Genomic DNA, 27,628 nt, shown 5'->3' with positions numbered 1-27,628 from the left:
TCTGTGGTTCCTCCTGGTTTCTAACTTTCCGTAATTTCAGAATTTCTTTGAGATTACATTATAATCTGTTTTGGAGAGTTTGTTGTTTGGATATTTTTCCAAAGGCCTCAGAGAGCCCTACCATGAATCTGTGATTCTGTTTACACTTTGACATCTACAGCAGTCTTGTTTCTGGATGTTTCCAATTTAATTATGAAATCCTATGGAAAATGTTTGGGTGGAGTTTTTCTTGTTCTGTTTTGTTTGGTTTTGAGTTTGTGTTTTACTATTTAAAATATGCTAGACATGATAACAGAAGTAAGAAAGCATTTTTTTTGTTGGCTGATTAGAGATTATAAATAATCCTGTCACTGCAACACATAATCTTGTTGGCCTTCACTTCCTTGATTTTTGCTGAGCTGAGGAGTCCATGTCTGTTTAGTTGATTCTCCCAAGAAAGCTATCCCATGTTTCTGATCATCCTTGTTATCCTCTGAGCCTCATGGTTCTGTTGGTGTTGTTTTGTAAGGAAGTAACCAGAATTCCAAACAGTTTTGTAAATGTGACCCTTTTAGTTTTTTACTGACCATGATGGTTTCTGATTTGTCTGTTCTGTTCTATTAGTTCTCTTGGCTTCCAGATTTTTGAGCTGATGTAAGATGGCTCTGAAAATAGTCATTAGAAGGATCTTTCTCAAGGAGATAAATCCAGTTCAGAAACTACTATATGGATATTTGTGCCATTGAAAATGTTTATGTCATCACTATCTGCAAACCAATGCACATATCATGGGCTTATAGAGAAGTTTTCAGCTTCATTTAATGTGCACTAACAGCCATAATCAAGCATGAGAAAGGTGATATGTATGGATGGAAATAGCATCTAATGTAATACCCAAATACTGGAGTCAGAACCCCAAAGTTGCTTGATTAATATGTGTGCTGTTGTAAGTGGCAATGCTCTTCCAAAGGCTTGCTTGTTTTTACCTAATCTTTATATTAGGCAGATTGTTGTCTGAATTTCTGGACCCAAGGGGATAAAATTCTTGCTAGCATCTTTTGAAGTTAGGAAGGAATAAAAGTGCTGTCAATCCCAGATGTCTTTAGAGGTGTCTGGTTACTCATGGTCAATCTGGTCTCCAAGAAAAGCTGCCATTTGGTCCCTGCAATGACAGGAGGTTGTAACTACAAGGATGGGTGGGTGGGCGAGTTGCTATTGACTGTTTTGCCCTTTGGAAGTCAAGGAGCTTGCCTTTAGGTGTATTTAGTTGTTGGAGGCAGAGGAAGGAGCATATAAACCCTATAATTTAATTTTCAGTTCCCAACAAGGGAAGTTGCTGACTGATTCTGCTGACAGTGCCTTGATGGGGACCAATACCTTAGAAGGTTGGAGCATTACTTCATATTTGGAGCAGTGAAATACATTTTCACCCTATTATGGCTTCAGTGTTCAGCATCATGTGATCCTTCTCCAACTCTTGGTTTTGACTTACTTGATCAAAGTTATATTTGATACATTTAGTTACATTATTTCTTGCCCTTTTTTCTGGAAAGCATGGTGAACAGCACAGTCATTTAGGGCTTCTCTGAAAACTTCCATTCCTTGTGAAAACTAACAACTTTCTATCTGTTACCAAACCAGTTACTAAAATACAAGGAGAAGTTCCTTCTTGCATGTCACCTTAAAGTCTTGAAGAAATTCTGCTAAGACATCTTGCAACGTCCATTTTTGGAAATCTAGTTGTTCTGTCAACCAGATCATCCTTCCCTATGTGTGTCTTGGTTGCTTGGGGGGGGAAGTACTTGTGAAGCATAATTTAATTTTTCATTACAGTTATTTAGCTGTCTTCTGACTTGTTTCTCATAACTTTAACCAATTTTTCTGGTATAAAATTAAAAATATTCTGCAGTTACTGTGATATTTCTTTAGAGCCCTTTAGAAAAAAACAAACAAAAAGTAACTAAATTATTATATTTGCCTTTATATTCTTTCTAGACAAAGAAGTGCCCTTATTTCAGTTACTTTTTGCATTTTTTTCCCTTTTTATCCATAAGTATGACTTAAGCAATTATGAAATATTTGGGCACGTAGAATGTTAATCTGGAATCATGAGACTTAAAGGAATTCCTTTTCTTTGGCTTTTGTGTAAACATTTGGGATTAACTCAGGATTTAAGGAATAAAAATAGGTCTTTCACTTGCTTAGAAAACTGTATGTATAACACTAGCTTTTGAGTAATCTTCACCTTGATTCTTATTTTACTTCATTATAACAGTGAGAGTAATGAATGCTTTTGCTGCCAAAAGGAAAGAGTTGGAAAAGCAGGGGGGAGAGAAAAGAGGAAGCTGTATATTCAATATCAAAGCAACTTGAGGGATTATTCTAGAAAAATGTTACAATTAAGACTGCTCTTTTGAAAATGTACTTAGCACTCTTCTAAGTGACTTGCAGAGTAAAACGGCATCATTTGCTATAGTAGATAATGAACACACAAACGATAGTCTTACAATGTAAGTGACAATTTAGAGGTTTGTGATACTAACAGTTAGACTGATTTGTGTGGTGTCTTGTACATTGGAGCATGTGGATGACGCAACAGCATGGCTTGAATAGATGCTTATGTTCTTGTGTCTTGAATCTGTTGGTTGTCTTGCAATAAGTTCACTGTTAACAGTCCTTTCAAAATTTAGCAGAATACTTATGAGGAAGGTGTTTTATGAGCAAAGTCGCATGGTTTTGCAGTAGACTTAAATATTGGCTCTGTCAATTCTAAAATACTTATTATGTCTGCTTTACTTGTTTATGTAAAGCTAGAGGCACTCTTTGTTCCTTTACACTAGCTCCTTTACAGTCCTACTGAACGTAAAAAACATTTCTATTCCTTTTTCTTGTAATCTGCAATTTACCTTGTTTCATTGGGTTATTAGCAAGAGAAACAGTGCACTCTTTTGAAACATAATACAAAGAGGTATAAATAATAACATGCATGTAAAAGTGCAAATAAGTATTTCTTATTAGAAGGGGATTAGAACAAACTTTTTAAGTATAAGTTTTAGCTGAGGTTTTTTTTTCTTATTTAAACTTGCATTAAGACCAAGTATTCTTTGTTTCTAACAAAGCTTACCATTTTAATAGGCCTAATATTAAATTTTTCTTATGACTTTAAATGAATGTAACTCTTCTCTGTATAGTTGGGATTTTTTTTCCAGTTTGGAAATATATAAAAGTAGTGAGAAGGTAGAGGTTTACTTAGACATGTAAAATTTCTGAGTAACACTTGTGGAATGCTTAAGAGATCAAGTACAAATTAAATAAATTAATGCTTCTTTCTCTGTAGGGTGCTGGTCAAGACAAACTTGGAATATATGTCAAGTCTGTTGTGAAAGGAGGCGCTGCAGATGTGGTTAGTAATACTCTTAAATGTCAGATGTTCAAAGGTAGAAAGATCCTTTGGAAATGCTTTAAAATCCTTTGTTTACTAGTATGTGTGAATAACTGTTTTAATTTCAACCATGTTAGCATTGGTGTATGAATTTTCTTCTCTTGAATGTGTATTTAGGATGGTCGTCTGGCTGCAGGGGATCAGTTGCTTAGTGTGGATGGTCGAAGTTTGGTGGGCCTGTCCCAGGAAAGGTACAGAATGCTTTCCTTGGTTGTCTTTACATGAAGAAAATGTTAGATTAATAACTTACTGAAATGAGCAGAAGCTCATTTTTTTACATTTTAGGCTTCATCTTGGCTTTTGATAACTGCCTGTGAATAATCTTAGTAATAAGTTCAAGTGTTTGTGTACTGTTTTCTGCATATGATACAGGTTATCTGTATAGATTGAACAATCATATTTAGCTCTAATTTTAAATATTTCAGCTTCTGACCTTTAATGCAGAAGCTGAATAAATAGTACTTGCCAGTAGGTGTTGTCTCTGTGCATATCTTCTAGTCATCATCTTCTAGTTTTTTTCAAAGTGATTTTAAGTATTAATCAGAAAAAGAGTGCTTTGTCAAACAAAAGATTACTAGAATAAAGGGGAGAAATGATGACATACAAACTGATAATAAGGAGAACTAAGTAATACAGTGCCTAATTTTATTTTGTTTTCTTTGCTTTGGCTTTTATTGCAGGGCAGCAGAACTTATGACAAGGACAGGTTCTGTAGTAACACTAGAAGTAGCAAAACAAGGAGCAATTTACCATGGTCTGGCAACCCTGCTTAATCAGCCATCCCCAATGATGCAAAGAGGTAAATATACTAATTTTATTTGTGTTAATAACAACTTCGTAAGTCTGCTTTCTGCATTTGTAAGAATGCAGAAAATATAATAATTTACAGTATCTTATCAAGTATTACCATAATACTAAATCAGAAAAGAAACATAATTGCACAGGAAAAAACACATTTCCTCTCTTATCACAACGTCATCTGATTTTAAATATTATTTGAAATTATGCTAGTCTAATTGTTAATAAATGCTCTGCACATGTACCTTTTAAAACTTAATTATGCATTTAAACACATTTCTGATTTGAATTAATTTTTACTTTACAAATGGAATATAATGAATGCAAAGGACATTAAACTTGATGGCTTTTTTTGCCCCTTTCGTAAGAGCTTTTCTCCTCCTCTCAGAATATGACTTCCTTGTAACCACAGAGTGCAGTGTAATTACTAAGAGAGAGACAGAAGCCCCTGGAACGTATTTTTGTCATTTAAGATTTATTTTTTAATTCTTTTTTAAGCTAGAAATGTTGAAACTTGAGGAGATAAGTTTCTGTGTCTGATCATAAGAAGTTCTTGGATGTTTCTCCCATGTTATCATCCTACTTCAGGGAACTAACAAAAGACATAAAATAATGTTCTGAAGGAAATAATTTTGTCAAGGAAGACCTTTTCTACATATAGGGTAGTACTACAGTATAGAAAAGAATGGGTTAAAAGAACAAATCCTTATTATCACAGTTTACATATGGCATCCCAGATGCCATATGCCTCAGTCAGAAAGAGACCTTTCAGCGTAGCACATTTGGCTTTTACAAATATTGCAATACCTTTTCAAAAGTTCTTTGGAAGAATAAAAATCAAAGACATCCTCTCATGGTATTTGATACAAGATTGGGATTGCATATTTGAAGAAGTACAAATTTTAAAATCTAGCATTCACTTTACTGTGAACTAGTTTTTAAATATAAATACAAGGTAGCTCTGGTTCAAAAAAGAATGTGCTAGACAGTAGTTAATATAAGTGAAAGGGAGAAAATACATATCCAACTGTTACAGTTTCTGACCGCCGTGGCTCAGGTAAACCCCGACCAAAGAGTGAAGGATTTGAGCTGTATAACAACTCCACTCAAAATGGATCACCTGAGAGTCCTCAGCTGCCGTGGACAGAGTACAGCGAACCAAAGAAGCTGCCAGGGGATGACAGATTGATGAAGAACAGAGCTGATCATCGATCCAGTCCCAATGTAGCAAGTAAGAAAGATTATCCTTCTTTTAGGGGTAGATGCCACTACCAGTAATTTCAGAGGCTGTCGTATTCAAAAGGGGGTTGATTGTTTTTAAAAGTGGATTAAGTTTAAAATACCAGTGTAGTAGTAACATTTGGAGCAAGCTTCTTGTTAGAACTATTTAAAGGAAAAATCATAGTTATTTTGTGAATACTGTTATTTTATTAAGTTCTGTAAATTATTATTAACAGTCACTTAAATGCTTCCTTTAACTTTCCAACAGATCAGCCTCCAAGCCCTGGGGGAAAGAATGCTTATGCATCTGGAACTACCACCAAAATAACCTCAGTCTCTACTGGAAATCTTTGTACAGAGGTCAGAAGTGGAAAGCAAAATGCTGGCTATTAAACTTCCTTTAGCTATCAATAGCATCAGTGTACTTGAGTCAAACCAGTGTCTTAACTATCCTGGTGCTAGTGACTGGGTGGGGGTTTTGCTTATTACAGCTAGTGAAAGGTTGGGACAGCTTTCAGTGATTTCATTAAATTTTGTTCTTGAACTTGTCCTTGTGATTTCTTGGGTTTGTACAATATTACATACTCGCTTTGAGACCATAAGTCATAACCATAGTTACATTTGATACTAGACAACCTCTTTATCTTCTGTCCCAGATGAGTAATGGTCTTATGAGCCAAAAGAAAACATTTGGGACATGCATGTTTGGAACAATCTCACATACGGATCTATGTGATAAGAAAATTCTGCCTTACATTCTTTCTCCCTTTTTCAGGAACAGACTCTGCCACCACGACCTGAAGCTTATCCCATCCCAACACAGACCTATACTAGAGAATATTTCACATTCCCAGCTTCCAAGTCCCAGGATCGAATGGGTCCAGCTCAGAGTCAGTGGCCAAATTATGAAGAAAAACCACAGATCCAGGCAGAGAGCAATCATTCTATCAACACTACCATGCAGGTGAGAAGTAATTTTTTTCAGTATAAAGAAACAAACCAGAAAAGAACTGCTTGTTTTCACTCCCAGACTACTAGAGACATTTTTTCAGAATAGACAGCTCTCTATGATCTCTGAGTTGCTGAGGAGAAATTACACTACAAGAGGGGAACAACTATACTTTTGCCAGGATGGGCTTGGGTTCAGGAAGCCTATGCTGCCTTTTTCTGTTGTTTGTTTTTTCCTTCTCATTTTGCTTTTTTTTAAAATTCTTCTTCCTTTCATAGAATTTATGTTAACATGTTCTGCAGACCTGTTATCTGGGATGTTTTAATCCCCTGTTAGAGGTAATGGGGTGCAAGTGGTAGTATGGTTTGTCTTGTAAAATATTTTATGGTTTTCTGAAAAACGACCTAAATCTTCCATTCTTCCAAGAAGTTTTATGTGGAAAAATCTCTTTGCCTGAAGGGTGTGTTGTTTAAGTGACAAAGGCAAGTATTAAAATTGAAATAAAACAGTACTTTGAGACCTGTTTAAAGTCTTCACTGAAACACATTCCCTGCTCTCAGTTAAAAAAAAGAAGTATATCATTTCAATTGTATCTATTATCAAAGTGCAGATGCATCTTGACGTGAAATTGATTTACCCCATTTGTACCTTTAAAAATTCAAAAATAATGTTGTTCTGCTCTTTGTAAATGAGAACTTCACTCAAATCATACAGGAAATTAAACCTAGATCTACTAAATCCCAGTTACTGGATGATCTTTTTCTCTAATCCATGAGGCTTAAAAATACAGAGAAAAAGCTTTTTTTTTTTCTTTTTTTTCCCCACTATTTCTTAATTTGTAATAAAAGCACAGCCTTACAGCAGGCTCATTATGTTTTACTCTTGGAAAAGCAGTCTCTTGTAAATTACCTTGAGATTGCAAGTACGTAAGCAAAGTAGGGGTTGCTTATTGATTACTCATAGATGTATGGGTGAGTGAATTCAGTAAAAAGTCAATTGAGTAAAAAGCTAGTGCTTTTGTTTGTTTGTTTAGTATTATAGATATCAAATCCTAATTATTTGGGCTGTTAAGAAAACAGATGTATAGATGTTATAGCCAAAGTAGGATGGTAATTTTGAAGGAGAATGCTGCATATTAAATGACTGTGGTGAATAGATTCTTAAATATTTTGATGAACTTCCACGCTTAACTCTTTCAGGTTTCATGATTTCATCTCACCTAATCTTACCTGCATAGTTAATGTCCAGGTGCTCTCTGTCAATGGTGTGAGAGGGGGAGGTTCCTGCCTCCAGAGAATGGTTCCTACCCATTTGTCTTAACCAGATTCTATGATAATTGCTGCCTGGACATGCATTTCTCCCCTGCTTAAGACAAGCTTAAGTGAATAGCTTAGATGAGGTGGTTAAAACTGGTGAGATGAAGCCCATCTGTTAAAGTTGTTGGCTCATATGGAATTGGAGCTATGGTCTTAAGGCTGAATGCATTGCAGAAAAGCATTTTCATAAGGCAAATGGCTAGAAGCTTTATCTCCTTACAAGCATTGAAAGCGTTCACAGTTTTTACCTGCCGTACAATAGTTCTTTCAAGTTGAAAATTAGAGGAAAATAGACTTTTAAAAAAGGCTTTAAATCTTTGCAGTGAGAACCGGGCTTGTAAAAAAAGCTGCTAAATGCCTGTTTTCTGCTCTGAAGGCATTAGCAAACTGTTTGGCTAGGTGCATCTTTACAGCAAATCTAAAACAAATAGCTGTGTGTTCAGCTCTATTGGACTAATAGAGCATAAAAAATACACTTGTTCCTCTCAAAGAAGGCATTCTTTAGAGGTCATGGTTTAGGTCATTGATGGAGGAAAAAGAAAAGGAGTTTGCTTTGTTAGTCTTCTCTCAGTTGTTGATAATTGGTGCATTATGTGTTCAGTGCTTAGTAGTTCCTAACATTCAAACTAGGAATATTTGCTGCAAGAAAATAATTAACAGATTTGATAAGCCTAATTTACGGTCCAGTGTTCCTTTTCAGGTTGTTGTAGAGTGCAATGAGACCCCGAGTTTGTATAGAAAAACGCACTAAAAAAGCAACAAAATGTCAGACCAATACACCCATGCCTCAGGAGCAGGTAGAATCAGACCTGCCTGCCCGGATTCCGTACCCTGAATGGCGCTGTAGTAATGAGAGCTTCCTGCGGGTCATCTCGCCTGTTAATGGAGGAGGGTGGGCAGAGGCTCCCTTTCTCTCTCTCAGCAGCCTCTCTTGTTTGCCTTCCCAATAGGAAAGATGTTCAGTCAAGCCAGCTGAAGCCTGAATGGCAGAGCTGGTATGCCTGAGCCGCTGCTCAGAGCTGCCAGGACTCTTGTACTCACATGTGGGGGAGGGCATGTCAGGGATAGTCCTGAGAAATTGTGTGAGCTGGGGAGGTTTTCAGCTTAAACTCCATTTTGCATTCATCCTTCCTCCTAGTCCAGTTCCCAGGCACTTTGGAGCTTGTTAAGTCTTCCATCACACAAATGAGTTAGGAAGACTGAGAAGAGTATTTTATTGTTGGTTTTGGGAAACTTACTGGGCATGGAAATGCTGAAAAGTAATTACCTCCAGTAATAAGAATGTGTTTTGTAAGCCATTTTCAAATACATTTTAATATAGATGGACTATGATATACATGCCTTGTTTAAATTTTTTTCAGCGTGTAGCTCGTTCCCAGGAGGAGCTCAGAGATAAAGTTTTCCAGCCAGAGAGGAGTCGTTTGGAAGTTGTTATACGGAAGGATGTGGAATATATTGATCGGAAATCGGACAGCGATCAGTGGATAAATTCATCTGTGGATTCCAGCACATCTAGCCAGGAACATCTGAACCATTCCTCCAAACCAGTCTCACCTGGTTCTTGTTTAGCTAAAAGTGGACCTGGCCGCTGGAAAACTCCAGCTACTAGCCAGCCGACTCCAGTGGCCATTTCCCAGCCCATCAGAACAGATCTTCCCCCTCCACCACCGCCTCCTCCAGTGCATTATGCAGCCGAATTTGATGAACTACAAATGGATTTGCCTCTGCCTCCCCCTCCTCCTCCAAACCAGATAGGAGCACAGGCATCCTCTCAGGTAGCTGCTGCTGAGCGTAAAAAAAGAGAAGAGCATCAGAGGTGGTATGAAAAGGAAAAGGCACGTTTGGAAGAAGAACGAGAAAGGAAACGTCGTGAGCAGGAGAGAAAACTGGGCCAAATGCGTTCTCAGCCACTAATTCCTGCTCAACCTGTGGTTCCTCCTGTTCCCCTTCAGCAAGTGAAATCAGAAAAGCCTTCAACTTTGCAGAGGTCTCAAGAAACAGTTATTCGAGAGCTGCAGCCCCAGCAGCAGCCTCGGACTATTGAGCGGAGAGATCTGCAGTACATTACTATCAGCAAGGAAGAACTGTCCTCTAGTGACAGCCTCTCTCCAGATCCCTGGAAACGGGATGCTAAGGAGAAACTGGAGAAGCAGCAACAGATGCACATTGTGGACATGCTTAGTAAAGAGATTCAGGAACTTCAGAACAAGCCTGATCGTACAGCGGAAGAAAACGACCGCCTCCGTAAACTCATGCTTGAGTGGCAGTTCCAAAAGCGACTTCAAGAATCGAAGCAAAAAGATGAAGATGATGATGAAGAGGAGGATGATGATGTGGATACTATGCTCATCATGCAGCGACTGGAGGCAGAAAGAAGAGCAAGGGTAAAAGGGGATAATCCTTTCTAGACAAAAGTATTGTAAATATCTAGCTTGGTGGGTTTTCATGCTTTGGCTTGGTACTTTGATGTTCTTAAAGGGTAAAGGAGGATGAAGCTTTCTTAAATATCTTGAATTTTAAAACTAATAACTTAGAGTGGCTTCACTAGTTAAATGATGTATTATAAAAGTATCAAAGCTACCTTTTATAGATTTAGCAATTGAATATTTAGCAATTGAATTTACTTTTCTGGTTTTGGGGAAAGAAATTCCCTTTGGATAAAGGGATTTTGCCGCGTACCTGGAGTATGATTAAAAGGTAAAATATGGCAGAAATTTGCTTACAGAAAGGTATGCAAAAACATTTGACATTTTGAAAGTCTGTAGGAGAATGAGGAACAAAAATAATGTGATTTCTCCCTCCCTCCCCCCACCCCCAGTATATTTACTCCCAAGAGTTTTTCTTTATAGTCTTGGACGTGAGTGCATGACATAAGTGCTTCCAGGGAATCGTGAACTGAATGGCGATTCCGAGTTGCTGGTCTGCTCCAAGTAAAGGAAGGTGTTACCTCTACCTTTACCACCACCTCAGTGCTGACCCCGGCAGTGGGAAGCTATTGGGTTGAACCATGTGGTTTTGAGTGTTGTAACAACTAATAGACCCTGTCTAGGGCTCCAACTCATACATACCTGGATTTTGCATGGTGTCTTGTTTGATCAGCATCGGACAAGGTTTGCTTACTTTAGCTTCAGTTCTGTGGAAGCTCATATGTAAAAAGATAATACAACTGAATAGTATGATGAAGTTTTTAATCGCTCTGCTGGTGGCTGTTGTCTCTCGGACTCTGCTAAATCTACTACTGTTAATGAGAAAAAGTTTGTCGGAAAATCTGTTCTTTTCTGAATAATAGCATGGATACCCAAGTTACATACCAATAGCTATGCTTTGCCAGGCTTAAAAACTAGCTCTGTAATATGTTGAGTGTCTTCTGTGTGTTTGTCTTGAAAAGTTGACTTAATTCTGTGATAAGCAATGTTTAATTCTTGAGAAATGTTTGGACATGCTTGTTTTTACATTCAGAAATAGCTAGCGGCTTGAGTAGTATTTGAGTTCAGGATTGTTTTGGCAGCTTGATTTCCTAAACTTACTCTTCTCATATTCGCTGCAGTCTGCATTGCTTTCCTTTTTTTCTTGTGGCTAACTTTATTATTGTGTAAAACAATAGATACCTCAAACTTGGAAACTGAAGAAAGGAAAAGCGAAATCTATATTTGGCAAACTGGTTGCATTAAAGCCCAGCATTACTAACATGTAATTTGTAGCACACAGGCAGTTACCTATGCACATAAAAAATTCAAGTTGAACTGCCATTTTAACAAACTGTCTTGAAAATTTTACTGTAGCAAGGCTAAGAAAGCCATGTGTCATTAAAAGAAAGCCAATTGTACCGCATAACTTGCTATCAGTCCTCTCTATAAGTGCTGGATTTAAAACACTATTTTTCCATAAAGTTCTTCCAGCTTTTTGGAACATTTTGAAACTAAAAAATAACAGTTGTCTTGAACTGAATTAATGTTTGATTTTGGTTACATTTCACTGCTAGAGATGCAATACGTAGTATCTCTGGAGAACTACTGAGGTGTTGAATGAGTCAAAGCAATACTAATTAAAATTTGGGATTATTTGTTTTCATTTCTGTATTTCAGGATTATGTCAATTCAGTTCCTTGTTCTAAAGCAGCTGACTAAACAAATAAAAGAAAATGCTTTTGAAATAGTGCAAGTCGAACCTATCTTTATTTTCACTGTGCATCTCTCTTTTTTTCCCCCTTTCTTACTACCTGCAGCAGACTGCAGTGCCAGCAATCTCTGTTCTAGATTTGGTATGTTTGTTTCTTTCTCTTCAATATCTCTTTGCCATTTCAATTCCTTATATTGTTAATAAACACTCTATGTGCTTTGGATGATGATTTGGCATCTTTGGGTGTTCAAAAATCATTGTGATACAGTAAGCAGTAAGTTAACTGCAAGCATGCATTTGAGTGTTTTCAGATGTGGTGACTCCTTTCCCTGTGTTTCCTTCCTTTTAGATGTTGTGCTCTGCTTGCAAACTTGATTTGTTTGTTGTAGCAGTGGTCTAATATAAAACTATGTATCTGCTGTTTTGTGCAATCGTGTTTATAAAATCTTACTAATAACTTTGAATGAACAGGCTGTGAGGTAAGATTTCTTCCTTTCCCTTTACCACCCATGAAGGTTTTAGAGGAGCTCTAGGAACACCATTCCTTTCCAATTTGAAGTGAAATTGTCTTGAGAGCCTAAAAATACAGCATACCACTTCAGCACATGCTGAAATGTGCTGAAATGCTTACAGGTGTTACAGTTTTGTCATTAACATAAAAATTATTTCTAAACTCAGAAATTACTTCTGAACTAATATTTCCAAGTAGGTTACATAAACATGCAGTTATTCAGCAATGATATAATTTCAGTTTAAATTGGTTACTACTATTTTCTTGCATCTAAAACATAACTGGCTTTCAAACTGGAGAAGTAATTGCTATTACTCCAGCTAGTTCTGTATTTTTTTGCTCTCATTGGACATGGGTACATGGAAAAGAAGTTCTGTAGTCTTCTAGAGAAGTACATGCCCTTCAAAGTGTATTTCTATATAATTAGTCTACCTGTTTGAAAGAAAGGTGATGTGTGCAGCTCTTGTTAGTATAATTACTTTGTGCTGCTTGAAAAAACTGTAAATGTGTTGGTTCAAAACTCAGATTTGCATATTTGGCACTGCTTTATGAAAAACAAAATCATCTTTTAAAATGCATACTTCAGGTAACTTATAAATCGATTCACTTATAAATCTAAGGTGTTCACTTTTGTATCTGAGGTTTGTGAGTGTTAAGCAGTTTACAGCAATGAAAAAGGTGAAATACGCCAGGTTTCTGAATTATTGGACAAGCTAGGAGTCATGTTTTTTTCAGACTTAGTATCTATCAGTATTTTTTCTTATTTCTACTCCTGTATTTTTTTGCTGAAACCTCGGTCCCTGGAGCTGCAACTGTATAGATAAAGCATTTTGCCAAGCAGACTGTAAACTTCTGGATCTGTCTGTGAAAGGAGGTTGTGAAGGCAGACAGTATCATCAGCTTTAAAAATGGATTAGACAAATTCATACACATCATGCCTGTAAACAGCTACTTCAAGGATTACACAAGGCTGTACCAGCTGACATCTCTGGTACTGTGCTGAATGCTAGGGAGATACTAAAAGAAGTGGACAGGCTCACGTACAGCTCTTCTTGCCATGGTCAGAGACAGAATACTGTGCTAGATGGATCCATGGCCTGAATCAGTCAATAATTTACTATGTTTATTGGATTTAGCTTTAAAAATTTAGCTTTAAAAACGACAGCAAGCTAATTCTGAAATAGATGATGTTAAACGCTACACCCAGCAGCGTTTTCCTATTTTCACCTTTTTCATACTATTCATATGACTTTCCAGACATAAATGCATCTCAACTATGCCACTTCATGTACCCAAATTACTACTTTGTTTCTTAAAAAAAAAAAAAAAAAAAAAAAGCTTTCCCATGCTCAATGCTTTTTATGTATGTCTAATGTGAGCATTGGTGTTAGCTGTTCTGCTAATTACAGGGCTGATGAAAGGTGATGAACAGTTAATGCATGAATTGATGAATTGTCAGCTTGGCCTAGTGTTTGTTTTTTAAATTCCCCAGGCCACTATCAGATCTGACCCAGCTTTAGTTGTCATAAATAAATAGGTATAAATTTAAAGTTCTTCTGGAACATCTTTCAGAGTGTTCTAAGCAGTGCTTAGAGAAATGAACTTTATCTGAAATCTGAGACTTCCTGGATGCCAGCTAGTCCTGTGAATATCTTAACATTCCTGATAGGGATCAGCCCACTGGCCCTTTTACAAGGAGCAATAGCTCAGGGGAAAGTTGGTCATCTTTGCCCTTCTAGGTAGGAAAAGTGCTTCGAGCATATGTTGGCAATAGGAGGACAGTTGCGCAGCTGAGGGAACTGTTGGCACTTTGCTGTAGAGCTGGGACAAAGCAGGGGAAAAGAATTGGTGCTTTGTACTCAGCTGCTTTGCTCAGTTACAGCTGGCAGGACACTCTTCTCCTTCACTCTGGCACTACAGATCAGTTGTTACCTGTTAAAACATAAGCATGTGCAGCTTTGGAGAAAATCCAAAATCAGTAAATCACATGAAAACATGACTTTTAAACGAGAATAACTAATCGGGATAAAGAAGCATGAAATCGAAATACTCTCGACTCAGGAATCTAATAGTCCTCTTACTCGAAGCGGGAAACAAAGCTTCGTGTCTTGAAAATTTGGGATGAAGTTAGAATTGGGTACTGTGGTATGCACCCAGTGACAGACACGAATGCCCGCAAGTGCTCTGGCATGCCTTATCGTCCCACTGCTCCCTGCCTTGGTCTGAGAATGCCCCAAAGTAGAAACTAGTTACTGATCATAAAGAAATGAAATGTCATCTCTTGATAGTTGCTGTATTCTTGCTTGTGCCTTACATAGAGTTTTTAGTTATTTTACTAGGTATTGTGTTTAGAATAGCCTCCAACTTGGATACAGTTGTCTTCGCAGTTATTATGACTCAGATGTTGACAACAGTTCCCAGGTGGGCAGCCTGCCCAAGCTGCCTTATTTCTTCAGTTAAGGTCACAAGACAATTAAACAAACCAGTCCTACTTTCCCTTTAATTTACTTGGAAATATTTTCTTGTTTAAGAGCATATGAATAGGAATATTTGCTACTAAGCAAAAAGGCATGCATACAATAACCTGGGAGCAGTAACTGCCATTTTCATGGTATTTTCTAAATGCAGTTGAGATAGGGTCAAGGAGTTTTCCTGTGTTTTCTCATCATGCAGTTTTTACTTACCCTTTTTTGATTTTAAGAGGAAATTACTCATCTTGTATAAACTCTTGTGAATTATTAGCTGTCTTTCCTTTTGACAGCAGTATTATCTCCTTCACTAAAATAACGTCTTTTTAATAACCAAGACAAAGAGAAGTCTAAATCCAAGCAGGGATTCAGTTAACTACTATGTTCCCTGCTCTGCAGTACAAATTGATCTTGATCTCTATCTCTATGTGTTTTTAGTTAGGAATGACAGTTTTAGCCCTAAATAAGTGAAATTTACTTGGAGGTGACATCCTCTAGTATACATTCACCAAATAACTGCCTAAATGAAATGAATTCGTTTTGTTCGTTAGCTTTCATGCTCAAAAATGAGCAGTGGGGGGAAATAATTGCAAGAAAATTAGTAAAAAAAATTTAGACCTTTTCAGAATTGATTGGAAAATTGATTAAGAATCTATTCTGCTTTAAAGCACATTTCCCATTAATTAATTGGGGGGGACACTTACATGAAGGTTGTCCTCACAAAGTCTATTAAAACTAAATTATTTTACTATATCATTATTGCTTTGTATCTTAAGGGTCTTTCTTTGTAAGTGAAGCTGGACTGTAAAAAGAAATCCAGGAGTAGAAAAGTACCCTTGCTATATGCAGGTTTTAGCAAGATCCAGTGATTTACTGATTTATACCAATCAGTATAAAAAAATCTTGTGTGGAAGAAAAAAAAAATCTCTTTAAAACATAGCTCCAGTAAGAAATAACACAGCATTTTTTAGTTAACATCCAGTTAGTTTAACATCCAGTTAATTTCTACTTGTGAGTATTGTGCCAGTGAATATTCCTGTACATGAAGGGCTTAGATACTGTTAGCTTTAAAGAATCATGCAGAGTTTGGATTGTTGCTCAGTTTTCTTGTCAGTTCAGTATCATAAGCATATATAAACTAGTATTGTCTGTTGGACATCAGTTGTCCATGTGAGCTGTTTAATCTCAGTAGTCAGTTTTCTTTCTCTTGTTCTCTGCTTTTTCCAAAACACATCTGCTGCAGATACAGTGGGAGATTTTATTTATCTCCTGAGACTCTTCTCAGACTTGTTGAATGAGCCTGTTACTTTAAATGGATTGATCCTTTGACTAATGAGTCATGATTTTCCGGTGCTTAAATACTAATCCAGAATGAAAAAAACAATTGACTGCTGGAGCTGTAGACTGTTGGTTCCAAGTATTTAATTTCACTTTACTGTACCTATGAGACTATGGTTGCTGAACCTGTCTGGAACGTGACTCACCTCAGTCTTCTGCTAGGGGTCCATATATATAAATGTCTCCCTGTGTACTTTGTGCTTTTATGTATTTACCTCTGTGTACCTCTGTCTTTTTTTTTTTCTTTTTCCTTAGGGATTTTAGGAAAATGAATGTAACAAAGCATACTCTTAACAGCTGGAAATCTGTAGTATACCACTTTCTACTGAATGAGTTATTTTTAGATGCCAGTACTTAGTTACATTTTTTTGACTCATCTTGCCCACGTGAGTGGCAAAAAATTAAAGATGTGTCTCTGTTAGTTACAGGATGAAGAACGCAGACGGCAGCAGCAATTGGAAGAAATGAGGAAACGAGAAGCAGAAGACAGGGCCAGGCAGGAAGAAGAGCGACGACAGCAAGAGGAGGAGCGGACCAGGAGAGAGGCTGAAGAAAAGGTTGTGGTATTCCAAGTGCTGCAGGGATTCTTGCAGGCCTTTTCTCTTCCTAGCCAGGGACAGCTCAGTGTTGGGTCAGCAGGGGTTAAACACAGTAGCCCAGTGACCCAAGGCTTCCTTTTTTCCAGTATAAACCAAGTAATTAAATTAATAGCCCGTTCCTGCTGGCTGGAGTTGACTGGTATTGCGGTAGTAGGCTTATCGTCCAAAGGTTTTTAGCAGTGGCAAAGACTTGCCTTCATAGCCTTTCTGAAAGTTATGGAAGAAGTCAGTTCCTTCCTGTTTTCCTTCAGTCCCCCAGCATGACTTGTGTACCTTCTTTAATATAATGGATGAGTTAGTGGTATTGGGTTTTGCTAAATCTCAGAGATGGCACTTAAATATTTTTTCAGTATTTTTAAAATACAAAGCGAAATATGAAATACAGTGGAGTGGTAATGAGTATTCCAAATTGTTTTTATGTTTGAACTATTGGAGGAAGAGAATTAATTTCTAGAAAGCAAATAAATAATTTCAGCAGATAAGTCACTGTGCAGTCAAACAGATTGTAAAAGTTCAGGATTGTCGGTTTCTTCAGAACATTATACATGAGAAGCTTTATTGATCAAAACTAGAAGACTAAGCAGTTCATGTGGCTTTTAGCGTGTTTAAGATCCTCTTGTTCCTATAGAATGAGCAGTTACTTCTCTTCAGATTGTCTGTTAGTAACACTGACTTCAGAAAGAAGAAAGAAAGCTATCTTGTAGTTTTGGTGGTCATCTTGGAAGATTGAGCAAATATATTTTAAAAAAAACCCAGTGACCAACCTTAGATGTATTAACTTTATTAATTTTTTTTGTTACATTATTTTCATACTTTGTTAAATTGTTTCTCATAAGCAGCATGGGTTGATGAGTAGAAGAGAGCTAAGCTTTGGTTGCAAATGGATGAGAAGTGAGGAAGGTGTATCTGGACTGAGAAAAGAATTTAAAAGTATACTGTAGGAAGCTTAAAAAAAAAAGGCAACCAAGAAAAAACAACCAAGGCTTTCTTAATTTCTGATGATAATGCAAGCAAATGACATTTGGATCACATACTTGAAAGGGTTTTCACTGACAGATCTTGTGTGAGATATTTGCACATTTACAAACTTGGAACTTGGTACCTACCATCAGTACAATGGTTTTAGAGAATAGTACAAGAGGATGAGTTTCATTCTTTACTCTACATGAACAAGACCATATTTATGATCTTTTTCAGGATAACTGACTCAGTAGTGGACAGATAAGGAGCTAAGGTGGATTTCTTTAAACATGTGGATTAAAAATATGGTGGTTGTTCAAAATGTCATATATTCCCAGCAGAAGCTTACTATGCTTATACACAAGGGGTTTGGTAACATACAGTTCCCAAATACACATTTTCATTCGTTACCAAACTACTGAATAAACTCTTGTATTAATTTACCGTGTGTCTTAGACAAGAGCTGAATAAAGTTAAATGTTATTTAGTTAAAGAATAAACTTTTAAAGTCAAAAAATACATAAAAGATATTTCATGGCCTTCTAAATGGTCAGTAGCCTTTTATAAATATCATTAGCATAGTTTCTGTTACAAACGTTTTTTTAAAATATTCATTTGATGTCTGTTTTGGAAAAGTTCTTTGTAATTTGATTTCTGCATGAAAGTAGTTTTCCTGGTATTTATACCAGAAGTGTTGTCAGGAGTCATCTATTCCAAGGCTCTGTTGATTAACTTACATTGTATAAGCATGAAGCAAAATTACAAAGTTCCTTTTTTAAGATGGTAGTTAATTTTAGTTATTTTCCTCTCCCACAGATTCTTTACAGCTGTAGTAAATCTGCACCTTATTAACTGTAGTTACATTTTGAGTAATAAATGCTGTAATTGCCCTTAGTTCACACAGGCAGTTGCCTTAGTGACCACAGGCATGAGTGCCAGTTTTTTTCATAGTAGTAAATATTCTTTATACGAATCCATATAGATGTCCTTCTTTGTTCACTGCCAGAAAAGGAGACAAAAAAAAAAATAAAATATTTACATGAGATGTTTGTAGCTCAGTGATGGAAAGCTTAAATCTCTCTTAGACTGAAATGTCTGACCAGTGTGTTTCTGTTTCCTCTGGGCTTACAGAGGCGACAGGAAGAGGAATATTACAGTCGCTTAGAGGCTGAAAGGCGCAGGCAGCATGATGAAGCTGAACGAAGATTGCTGGAACCTGATGAGCCTGGTCTGTACAGACCTCCACTTCCACGGGAATATGAACTCCCATCCCCAACCCCTTCATCTAACGCTCCTCCTCCCCCACCTCAGCGAAACACCTCTTACCTCAAAACACAGGTCCTCTCCCCTGACACGATTTATACTGCCAAGTTTGTTGCATACAATGATGATGATGAGGAGGAGGAGGATTCCAATCTAGCAGGTCAGGATAAGTACTCCAGCACAAGAAAATCTTATGGTGACTTTCCTCCTGCCACCCTTAAGCAACAGCAGCCCTCCCGCCAGCCTCGCCCAGTTTCAGATGGCATCTTTCTTTCCAACTCATTCCAGTCATCTCCAGTCAATGCCAACAGTACTACTGCCAAAAAAACCCAGCCCCCACCCCCATCAAACAAACCGAGTTTCATCCATTCCAGCAGCTCTAAAGGTAGACACAATGAAATCAATCGTCTCTACAGAACTATCCTTGCGTTTTCAACTCTGGTGCTCTAGATTGAATCGCTTATTTTGTGATTTCCCCTCCCCCCCCACTTAATCACTGTTTTCACACTGGTGATCTAACTTAAATCCTGGTATTAATATGAATCCTCCAATTTTTAATTATTTTGATCTCTCAAATTTTCTTCCTCTTTACCCAAACTTTTCAAAAACAAAAATTCCATCTTTCATACAATGAATCAGAAATTATTTTAACTGCTACTCAACCAATTCAAAGTACTGTTGGTCTTGGCTTTCACTCTGTATCTTTCAGTGATTTGTTTTGTATGAATGACCACTGTTTACTCAGGGCATCTGGAAGTGCACCTTTCTTGAACACAGGAAACCTCTCCTAATGGGTTCATGGACAGAGCTTATCCTCTGCTTCGTTGTTGGTACCAGGGTACTCTCTTTTAATCGTGTGTGCAAATGGCTTTAAAAATTACCTTTGTAGATGTAGTTCTGAAACACACAAGCACCAAGAGACATAAAGGACATGCAGTTAGTTTCATGTATTAGGCACTATTCCTGTAGTTCTGTTTTTTTAAGTGCAGTTCCTTGCAGAGAGGCAAAGATCTAAGTTTCATCTTAGCACTTGTTGCTTTACTCCTTCTTCACCTCTGTGTTTGTCTCCTCATCTTGTTTCTTTTGTAACTCCAAGTGGCCAACCATAATGGAGTTTAAAGAAGAGCTCTAGTTGCTAGTAACTCAGCACCATATTTTATCTGCAGAGTACTAGTTTAGCTACACCGATGAAGTCAAAGCTAATCCAGTCCAAAGTTCCATGCTAATTTTTTTTAAACTGCTGCTGTATAGGAGGAATCTTAATATACTTAACTCTTTGAGTATATCTCACTCTAATAAACTTGCAGCTTATTGATACAATACTTTGTCTTTAAACAGCAGCATCTGCTGGCAGCTTTTCCTACATTTAGTTTCTTCTATTGCCCTAGTTCATTCTTTTTACTTATGCTGGAAGTAAACAAGTGCCTGACAACCAACTCCAGCTGAGCAAGTCATTTTTCTAAAATGAAAAGAGTACCAAGTCACGTGAGATCGCAGGGGAAAATGTTTAGGCTGGCTTCTAGCAGAATGGATAACTTTTTTGCTGGATTCAAGTCTCAGTTACACAGGTGGAAGCCTACAATATGGTTATATCCCTCATCACTTTTTTGACTATCTGATGAATTAGGAAAATCACTTACTTGCTTTATTCAGAGGTGTGCCCTGGTCACAGGGAGAATATGAGCCTCCGAATTGCTTCCATCTCTCAGAAGCACTTCTAATCCAGCTGCAGTAGTATACGAATCTGATTTAGGATATGTATGAAGCCACTGAGCTTCCTGTCTGCCTCATTTTCAGTTGAGGCTCAAGCCATCATTTTCCAGCAAGACATCCTTTCCTTTGCAGGGCAAATTGGCTTCTGCTACATTTGGACTGCTTCCAAAGGGAAGTGTCGAAGGGAAGCTCTGAACAGTATTGTGTAGTTTTAGTATTGCTGAAGTGTCATTAGTTTAGCTCACTTAAAAGTACTGTCCCACTGATGTACTTGATGCTTAGTAGTTTCACTATTTGGAGTCAGTACAGCACCCAAGTTGTGTAAAGGTAGAAAAAAAAGCCTCGTTATTTACCCTGGTGTTGCCTGTGAGATCTCAAGATGTAGTAATGTCTATGGGTCTTGCAAGCCCATCTGTCACTCCTGTCTGGCTCTGTCATAGGTTCCAAATCTTAAAGGAAGATGAGGGAAGGTTTTAGCTTTTCAGTGTGTTTTTGTTAGACTGGAGTATAAGCAGACACACTGGACACTACCTGCTATGTGCTACCATTATAATGCAAGTAGTTCCATTATACCTACCCTGCAGGTGAAGCCACTGAAAAACCCACAGCCAGTTTTGTATCAGAACACTGGATATCACAGAGAATTAGTGAGCTAAAATAAGATTATAGACAGGGAATAGTGGAAAAAATTATCTTCAATCACTATAACTATCTATATTGTCAACTTGCTCTTAGGACTATTCTGAAATGGCGGGCTTCTGACATGAAACTTTGGTCCTGAATTTTTGTTCTTTCAAAGGACTTTCTTTTTTTTTAGAAGTTCTTACTTGAAAACAATTATAGTAGAGTAAAATGTGCCTTCCATCACAACAAGGCTTCCAAAGGGCCTTGCTTCCCTTCCTTATTTGGCACTTTGAAGACATGTAATGAATTAAGCAACCCTAGAACCATCAGTCACTAGTTGTCACCACCACTTTCCTTGCCTCCCATCATCCACAACCCAGAGTACCATTTCATATATAATTGCATTTCCCAATGCTGCTCTCTGTTAATTTTAATTGAAAAATGAATCTCATGAAAGTGAAATGTTCAGTGGTATTGTGTGTGCACATTTGTTTTTCCTGGAAAACAATCGAAAGGACAATCCACAAAGATTTGGTTAGGGTTTTGGTAACAATTAAGGAATATTGTAATACGATGCTTCGCCTTTAATAGCCTAATTCATAAACCATACAACTAATTCTGAATACTCTTATTTCATAATTTTTAAAATAGCCATGAGAACAGGTTAACTTCACCTGATTGCTCAAGCTTCTATGAAGACTGCCTGCGTAACGTACAAAGCCGTTTGCACAAAATGCAGAATTCACTGTGCAGTTTACCATCTCCCATCTTGCTGACTCTGTTACATTCCTGTCCTTTACAGCTCTTTCCTGTTCTGAGTGTTAACTCTAGTAAACCACGCTTCTGCAAATTTTGCTCTCTTGCCTTCTTCCACTGGGTTTCTTAAGACCACTGGGTCCCTTAACTAATCAAGGAAAAAGCCAACACTCAGATGAAAACTATTATCCTAATGCAAATGAAACTCTGAACCACAGCATGTGGATCCAGACTTTCTAAAGCAGGGAAGGGTAGTACTTACATTGATTTAAGACTCATGTCTGAGAGCAAAAAAAAAAAATCTTCATATGCCTGACATACCTAGTGTGATTTGATCCGCTACAAATTTTTGGTGGAAAAAATTTAGCCTAGAGAACACTAACTAAATTTGCCTGTGTGTTCCACTACCATATGTCTCTTACTGAATATTTATGAGAAGTTGTATATACCAGTGGAAGAAGCAAACATTTCCTTTTGTACCAAAGAAGGTTCACAAGACATAACATGTACAATATTGAGACCAGAACTATCTAAAAACAAATCTGAGTCGTGTGCTGACACTCATTTTTACTCTTTTCTTGACAGTTATTAAGAGAATATGGTCTTAAATATGAATTAACTAATTGAAATTTTTGATTAGAAATAAAAGGTTTTGTCTTGTGGCCTTTAGAAAGAATTAATAAAATGTATAAAACCTGTTGTGTTATATAAACCTAAAGGTGCAGTGCTGCAAGATAGTTGCTTGAAATTTAAGTGCAGGGGAGAGGGGGCATCTTCTGAGTAGTACAGTTCACTTAGACTAAACTGAAAATAAAATTCTGACTACTGAACTGCAAACATGATATATACTAATCTTCCAGCTTTTGAAAGAGAGCAGCTGCAGCTAACTTATTTCCTGTGGAGCTTGTCATAGGATGACGAAGTGTGTTGCTCTTTCCATCGATCTCCTTGAACAACTTCTAATGTCTGTCTTACAGATAAGCCATAATAAGATAAAGACCATGATTTGGTGTGTGCTGGATAATCTAAACAAAATGGGTTCTGATTTAAAACTAGGAATAAAAAAATTAAGCAGTTTTGAGGGGGATGGAATTTGGTAGTAATGGTTTTAAATATTCTAGAAGTCAGATGACCCTCTAAATTTATTTCTGATTCTATTTTGAGATTATTTCTTAAAAGAAGCACTGCACCTTTTGAAGAATGCAATATAAAACTTTTGTGTTGTAACTGCAATCCTTCAACGTACTTTTTCTTTTGCATAAGGAATAAATTCATACACTGGATCTACAGGAGCAGCTGCTGGGGAAGGTTATCGGGATCCAAGAGACAAAAGATCTAAAAGGTGACATACAGAACTCCATGAACTTGTATACACCTGACTTGGCTAAATTCTGCAGTATTTTCTGTTGCTGTTGTTGTATCTCCGTGGGCTAATCATTAGTTCTGCAGTTGGCTCTATCATGGGTTACTATAAACCAAGCTAAGTTCTCCACAAGTCCCCAGGTGATCTGAAGCACTGCTGAACAGCAGCAGATTTTGACACTACAACTAAACCAAATGATCTACGTAAACTAACAGCAGCAACTGTTTTATGTGTATCTATGACTCTGAACAGAACCTCTCAAGTGGGATTCTTACCAAAATTGTAGTAAGTGTCAATAATGCAAGCTGTATATATGTCTCATACAAGCTTTACCATACAGCATACTGAAGATATGCTTTGTCTTCCAGTGCTTTTTCTTAGACCTATGCCACCATAGAAAAGCTTGCTAATTTAGCCAGAGCAGCAATGCTGTGCTAATATAGACAGAACCTTAGTTTAGTTTATACCTGCCCTTCACTTTGAAAATTGGCAGGCATTTCCATTCATTTTAAGATGCAAGAAATGGTCACAAGCTATAAATTTGTCTTAAGTGATAGCACAATTAAAGGTATGTGTGGGGAACGAAACCTTGCAGAACACAGAGTGGAGACTCTTGCTGTAGTCAAAGAAGCTATCAGTCAATACATGTAATTAAGAATTATTATGTTTAAAGGTATTGGAGATCAGAATTTAAAAAAGTATTTTTTTTTTCCTTTCCAGTCAAGATGCAGATTTACCTGGAGCACCAGAAAACTTGACGTTCAGGGAACGCCAACGACTTTTTTCACAGGGTCAGGATGTATCTAATAAAGTAAAAGCTTCTAGGAAACTAATGGAACTGGAAAATGAGTTGAACACAAAATAAGATTAAAGCACCTTATCAGATGTAATGGAAGATCTCCAAATTGAGGGATTGAGATGGGGGGCACACTACTAATGAACAGAAAATGAATGTTTTCTGAAAGGAGTGACTATGATTCCTCTATATCTAAGACTGTTAATTAAGATCTAGAGATGTTGCAATAGCAAGAAAACTGATTACTTTGCCAGGAGCTTGTGGTTTATACAATGAAAGCACTGTAAAATTTTAAAGATATGAATCACGTGAAGGTAACTTTTTCTTTTCTGTTTTGGGGGTTAAGTTCTTGTGCACCAGACCAAGTAGCACTTGTCAAGTTCTGTTTCCTGGTGTTTTACAGACACACTTTTGTTTTAGCTGCTGAGCAGAGAGAGTGAGAATAGCTTGAACTGCCTAAACTAAGCTGTGCACTAGAAAATTAGTATTTTAGGTTGTTTGATAAGAAGCCAATATTTGGGCCACCTTAAATTTGAGACTTCATATGCAAGTTTGACATACTGTATGGTGTTTATAGAATGATCATATCAATACAGATCTTACCATTACTTAGTACTGGAATAACACACATTCTGTAGGTAGAACCTTGGAATAAAAACATTTCTAGTCCTACATATTTGTTGGGTCTAAAATGGTTGCCTATGAGTTTATCTGTAGTTATGGAAAAGTCTGTATATTGATGCATCCTCACTATATGTGCTTCAGACTTTCAAAAATGGGAAGATAAAAACCTTTGGTTAACTGTTTCATTAAAAATTACATAAGCAATAGATAGTAGCCTACACTAGTGGCCCTCCATCAGCTAGGACCAAAATGTTGGTAATATGTTAAAGGTGAGGAGTAATGATTCCAGTTTCAAGGTGAGCAGAACGGATACATATGTTTTCTGACAAAGGCAGATTTAGAAGTTATTAGGTAATTAGGCATGGAACCGTATTGATAAGTCTGTTACCAGTTCAGCAATAGATTTTTTGTTCTATGGAGATGTGAACTGGCATATTAGAGAAAAAGACTGAAGTATGAAGCATCAAATAGAATACTGCAGTTTGGGAGTGGGAAGGTTAGTAAGGTCATTAACAGAGCTGGTGCGCTGGCAAGGAACCATCACTGCTTATGCTGAGGAAGCAGTGCTAGTGAGCTCTTCTTCAGTCTAGCTGGCTTTACTGACATCCTGTTACTGTTGTACTGAAAACATTTTTGGCAGTTCAAGCTATTTTTTCACACTGTAATAGCCTTATTTAATTTTAAATTGTTAATCTTTTTCCTCCCACTATTTCTTCAGCTATGCTTATGTGGCTGATGATGTTGGGAATAAGGACCTCATCGAAGTTTTTCTCATTGTGTGATGTTAAGACAATATATATTGTGATTCCAAATAAATTTTCTATTTGACAAAGCCCTTTACTGGCTTTAGATGATTTTTTTTTCCTGTATCATATTGTTCTCTTATAAATATATATTTAGGGAATTGTGCACACTTCCAGATACAAAGGGGTAGACTTTCACTGCCTTAGGAAAGAAATCACTTTTAATAAGAGTTGTATGATAAATAAATGCAAGTTAATGAAAATTGGAGTGTAAATATTTTTTACGTATTTCAGGTTTCTTATCTGAAAGTGTGCTTTTACCGTTTCACCTGTTAAATATGAAGTAGAAGATTAAACTGGTTCAAAGTGTTAATGAAGGATCTGCATGCTTGCTATGTCTGTTCATCAGGAAAAGCAAGCCTCTCCCAATTTATCTTGAGAACACTAGCAGCCTTACAGTGACAAGCTTTCCTTAAGGAAAAAAACTTATGCTGTTGCTGAATTACTGTTGCTGCTGGATTCCGAAAAAGGCTTAGCAAAAAAATACCTATAACCTTCAGTTGAGTGGATTTGGCCGCTATTGGGCATTCGGGTCAAGTGTGAATATGTGTAAAAGTGCTTTTCATATTTGTCTGTGCATTATTATGAAAAACATCAAAACTGCTGTAGTTTCCCATTTCTACTGTATTTCACTTGCAACCTATTTTTAATAAAGTTTGTATTGTATTTAACTTTGCATTAAATGTTTTTTCTACTGTTTGTTATTTAATTCTGCGTTCCTAACAACATTATCCTAAAACAAAGGGGCTATTTGTATGTTTTGCCTTACCTGTCCTCTTAAAATAAATTTACAAGCAAAGCTGGTGTGTCTCATAGTAAGTAGATGAAAACCGCCAATTAATTTTACATGGAGAATCAATGAAGGAGGCTGATCTTCATGGATCAGAAAGGAGAATTTCTTGGCCTAGTGTTGTTTGATACTGTGGCACTGACTTAAAAGAAGTGATTTCTACAGCTTAACCAACAACGTCTGAAGTAGTAAATACCAGTGGGGCTCATTTTTGCAGGCTAGTAGTACTGTATTTGTATACTGACATTGTTTTTCTAACAACAGAGAGGAACCTGGAACATGGCTTCTTTTGGAAAAGTAAATAGTATTACATGCAGTCTCCACTGTGATTGTTGTGGTTAATGGGAGTGAGCAGTTTAAGCACTGCCTGGGGAGGGAGCCAGGCTTCAGTGAAGTGCTGTACACATGCCTTCTGCTGTAGATGTATGTCCACTGGATTGAGAGCCACCTATGCCTCCTCCCAGGTGAGTACCTTAATCTCTTTGAGTTGTGGGGTCTAACATTCTTGAATTTTCAAAATCACTATTGAGGACAATCTGGATTTTAGTTTGAGATACACGTATAAAGACAGGGAAGGAGACAAAGGAACTTCACAAAGCTGGAAGTGTTGTTTAGTATGTTGCAAGTACGATTGCCAGGACCTCAAATCATGGCTGAAGGCAATCTTTTATCCATGTTTTGAGTCTGTAGCTTTTGACTGTAAGAATAGCCTAAGGAAAAAGAACTTACTTGAATGTAGAATGTCTAGCCTAGAAGAAAAAGGAAACGATCCATTGCTCTTCTGTATGGGAGTCCCTCAGTCTAAGCAAGAACAAAGAACCTGGTACAAGCAAAAAGTGGTGTATTTGGTGAGACTATAGTTATTGCAGCTGTGAACTGTGTCACAGAAACGTTGATTTCCAGACCAAAATAGTCCAGGGGCTGCAGGGGAAGAAATGTGTGTGATGTGCAGCAGTGGTAATGCATTATCAGTGGGGAAAAAGTTTTGGGCTGTGCCTTGCCCAGTTCAGGCCGAGTTTGCTCAGCGAGCACACTGGTGTGATGACACTGAACAGTGCAGAACAGCATCTGCTTTGCATTAGGAACGTGAGTTGTCAGCCTTGGCAGCATAGCTCTTGGTTTTTTAATTGATGATGGCCCTTACAGTGATAACTGTGTAAGATTGTTCTTTACCTCCTAATTCAATTAGATAACAG

The 27,628-nt window shown here is 37.3% G+C and overlaps 1 protein-coding gene across 23 annotated transcripts in view; it reads left to right on the top strand.

Moving 5' to 3' along the window:
- AFDN (afadin, adherens junction formation factor) overlaps window positions 1-26,313 on the top strand; it is a 122,204-nt gene extending 95,891 nt beyond the window's left edge. For 6 of the 23 annotated variants that reach the window (XM_064648933.1, XM_064648928.1, XM_064648926.1 and 3 more), the window contains 11 exons: window positions 3,317-3,382; window positions 3,539-3,612; window positions 4,102-4,220; window positions 5,256-5,450; window positions 5,709-5,800; window positions 6,216-6,404; window positions 9,067-10,089; window positions 16,564-16,698; window positions 18,832-19,123; window positions 23,320-23,398; window positions 24,140-26,313. In XM_064648933.1, coding sequence (XP_064505003.1) covers window positions 3,317-3,382; window positions 3,539-3,612; window positions 4,102-4,220; window positions 5,256-5,450; window positions 5,709-5,800; window positions 6,216-6,404; window positions 9,067-10,089; window positions 16,564-16,698; window positions 18,832-19,123; window positions 23,320-23,398; window positions 24,140-24,284 — 2,409 coding nt within the window. In that variant the 3' untranslated portion in view covers window positions 24,285-26,313. Of the gene's footprint in view, window positions 1-3,316; window positions 3,383-3,538; window positions 3,613-4,101; window positions 4,221-5,255; window positions 5,451-5,708; window positions 5,801-6,215; window positions 6,405-9,066; window positions 10,090-11,930; window positions 11,967-16,563; window positions 16,699-18,831; window positions 19,349-23,319; window positions 23,399-24,139 lie in introns of those variants that run through there. The other 17 variants (XM_064648919.1, XM_064648916.1, XM_064648918.1 and 14 more) reach the window with 10 other exon arrangements.
- The last annotated feature ends 1,315 nt before the right edge of the window (window positions 26,314-27,628 follow it).

Source organism: Pseudopipra pipra, chromosome 3, assembly GCF_036250125.1.
Source record: "Pseudopipra pipra isolate bDixPip1 chromosome 3, bDixPip1.hap1, whole genome shotgun sequence".
NCBI classification, from domain to species: Eukaryota; Metazoa; Chordata; class Aves; order Passeriformes; family Pipridae; genus Pseudopipra; species Pseudopipra pipra.
The sequence above is the reverse complement of the archived record's forward strand: the minus strand, read 5'-3'. Positions and strand labels throughout refer to the sequence as shown.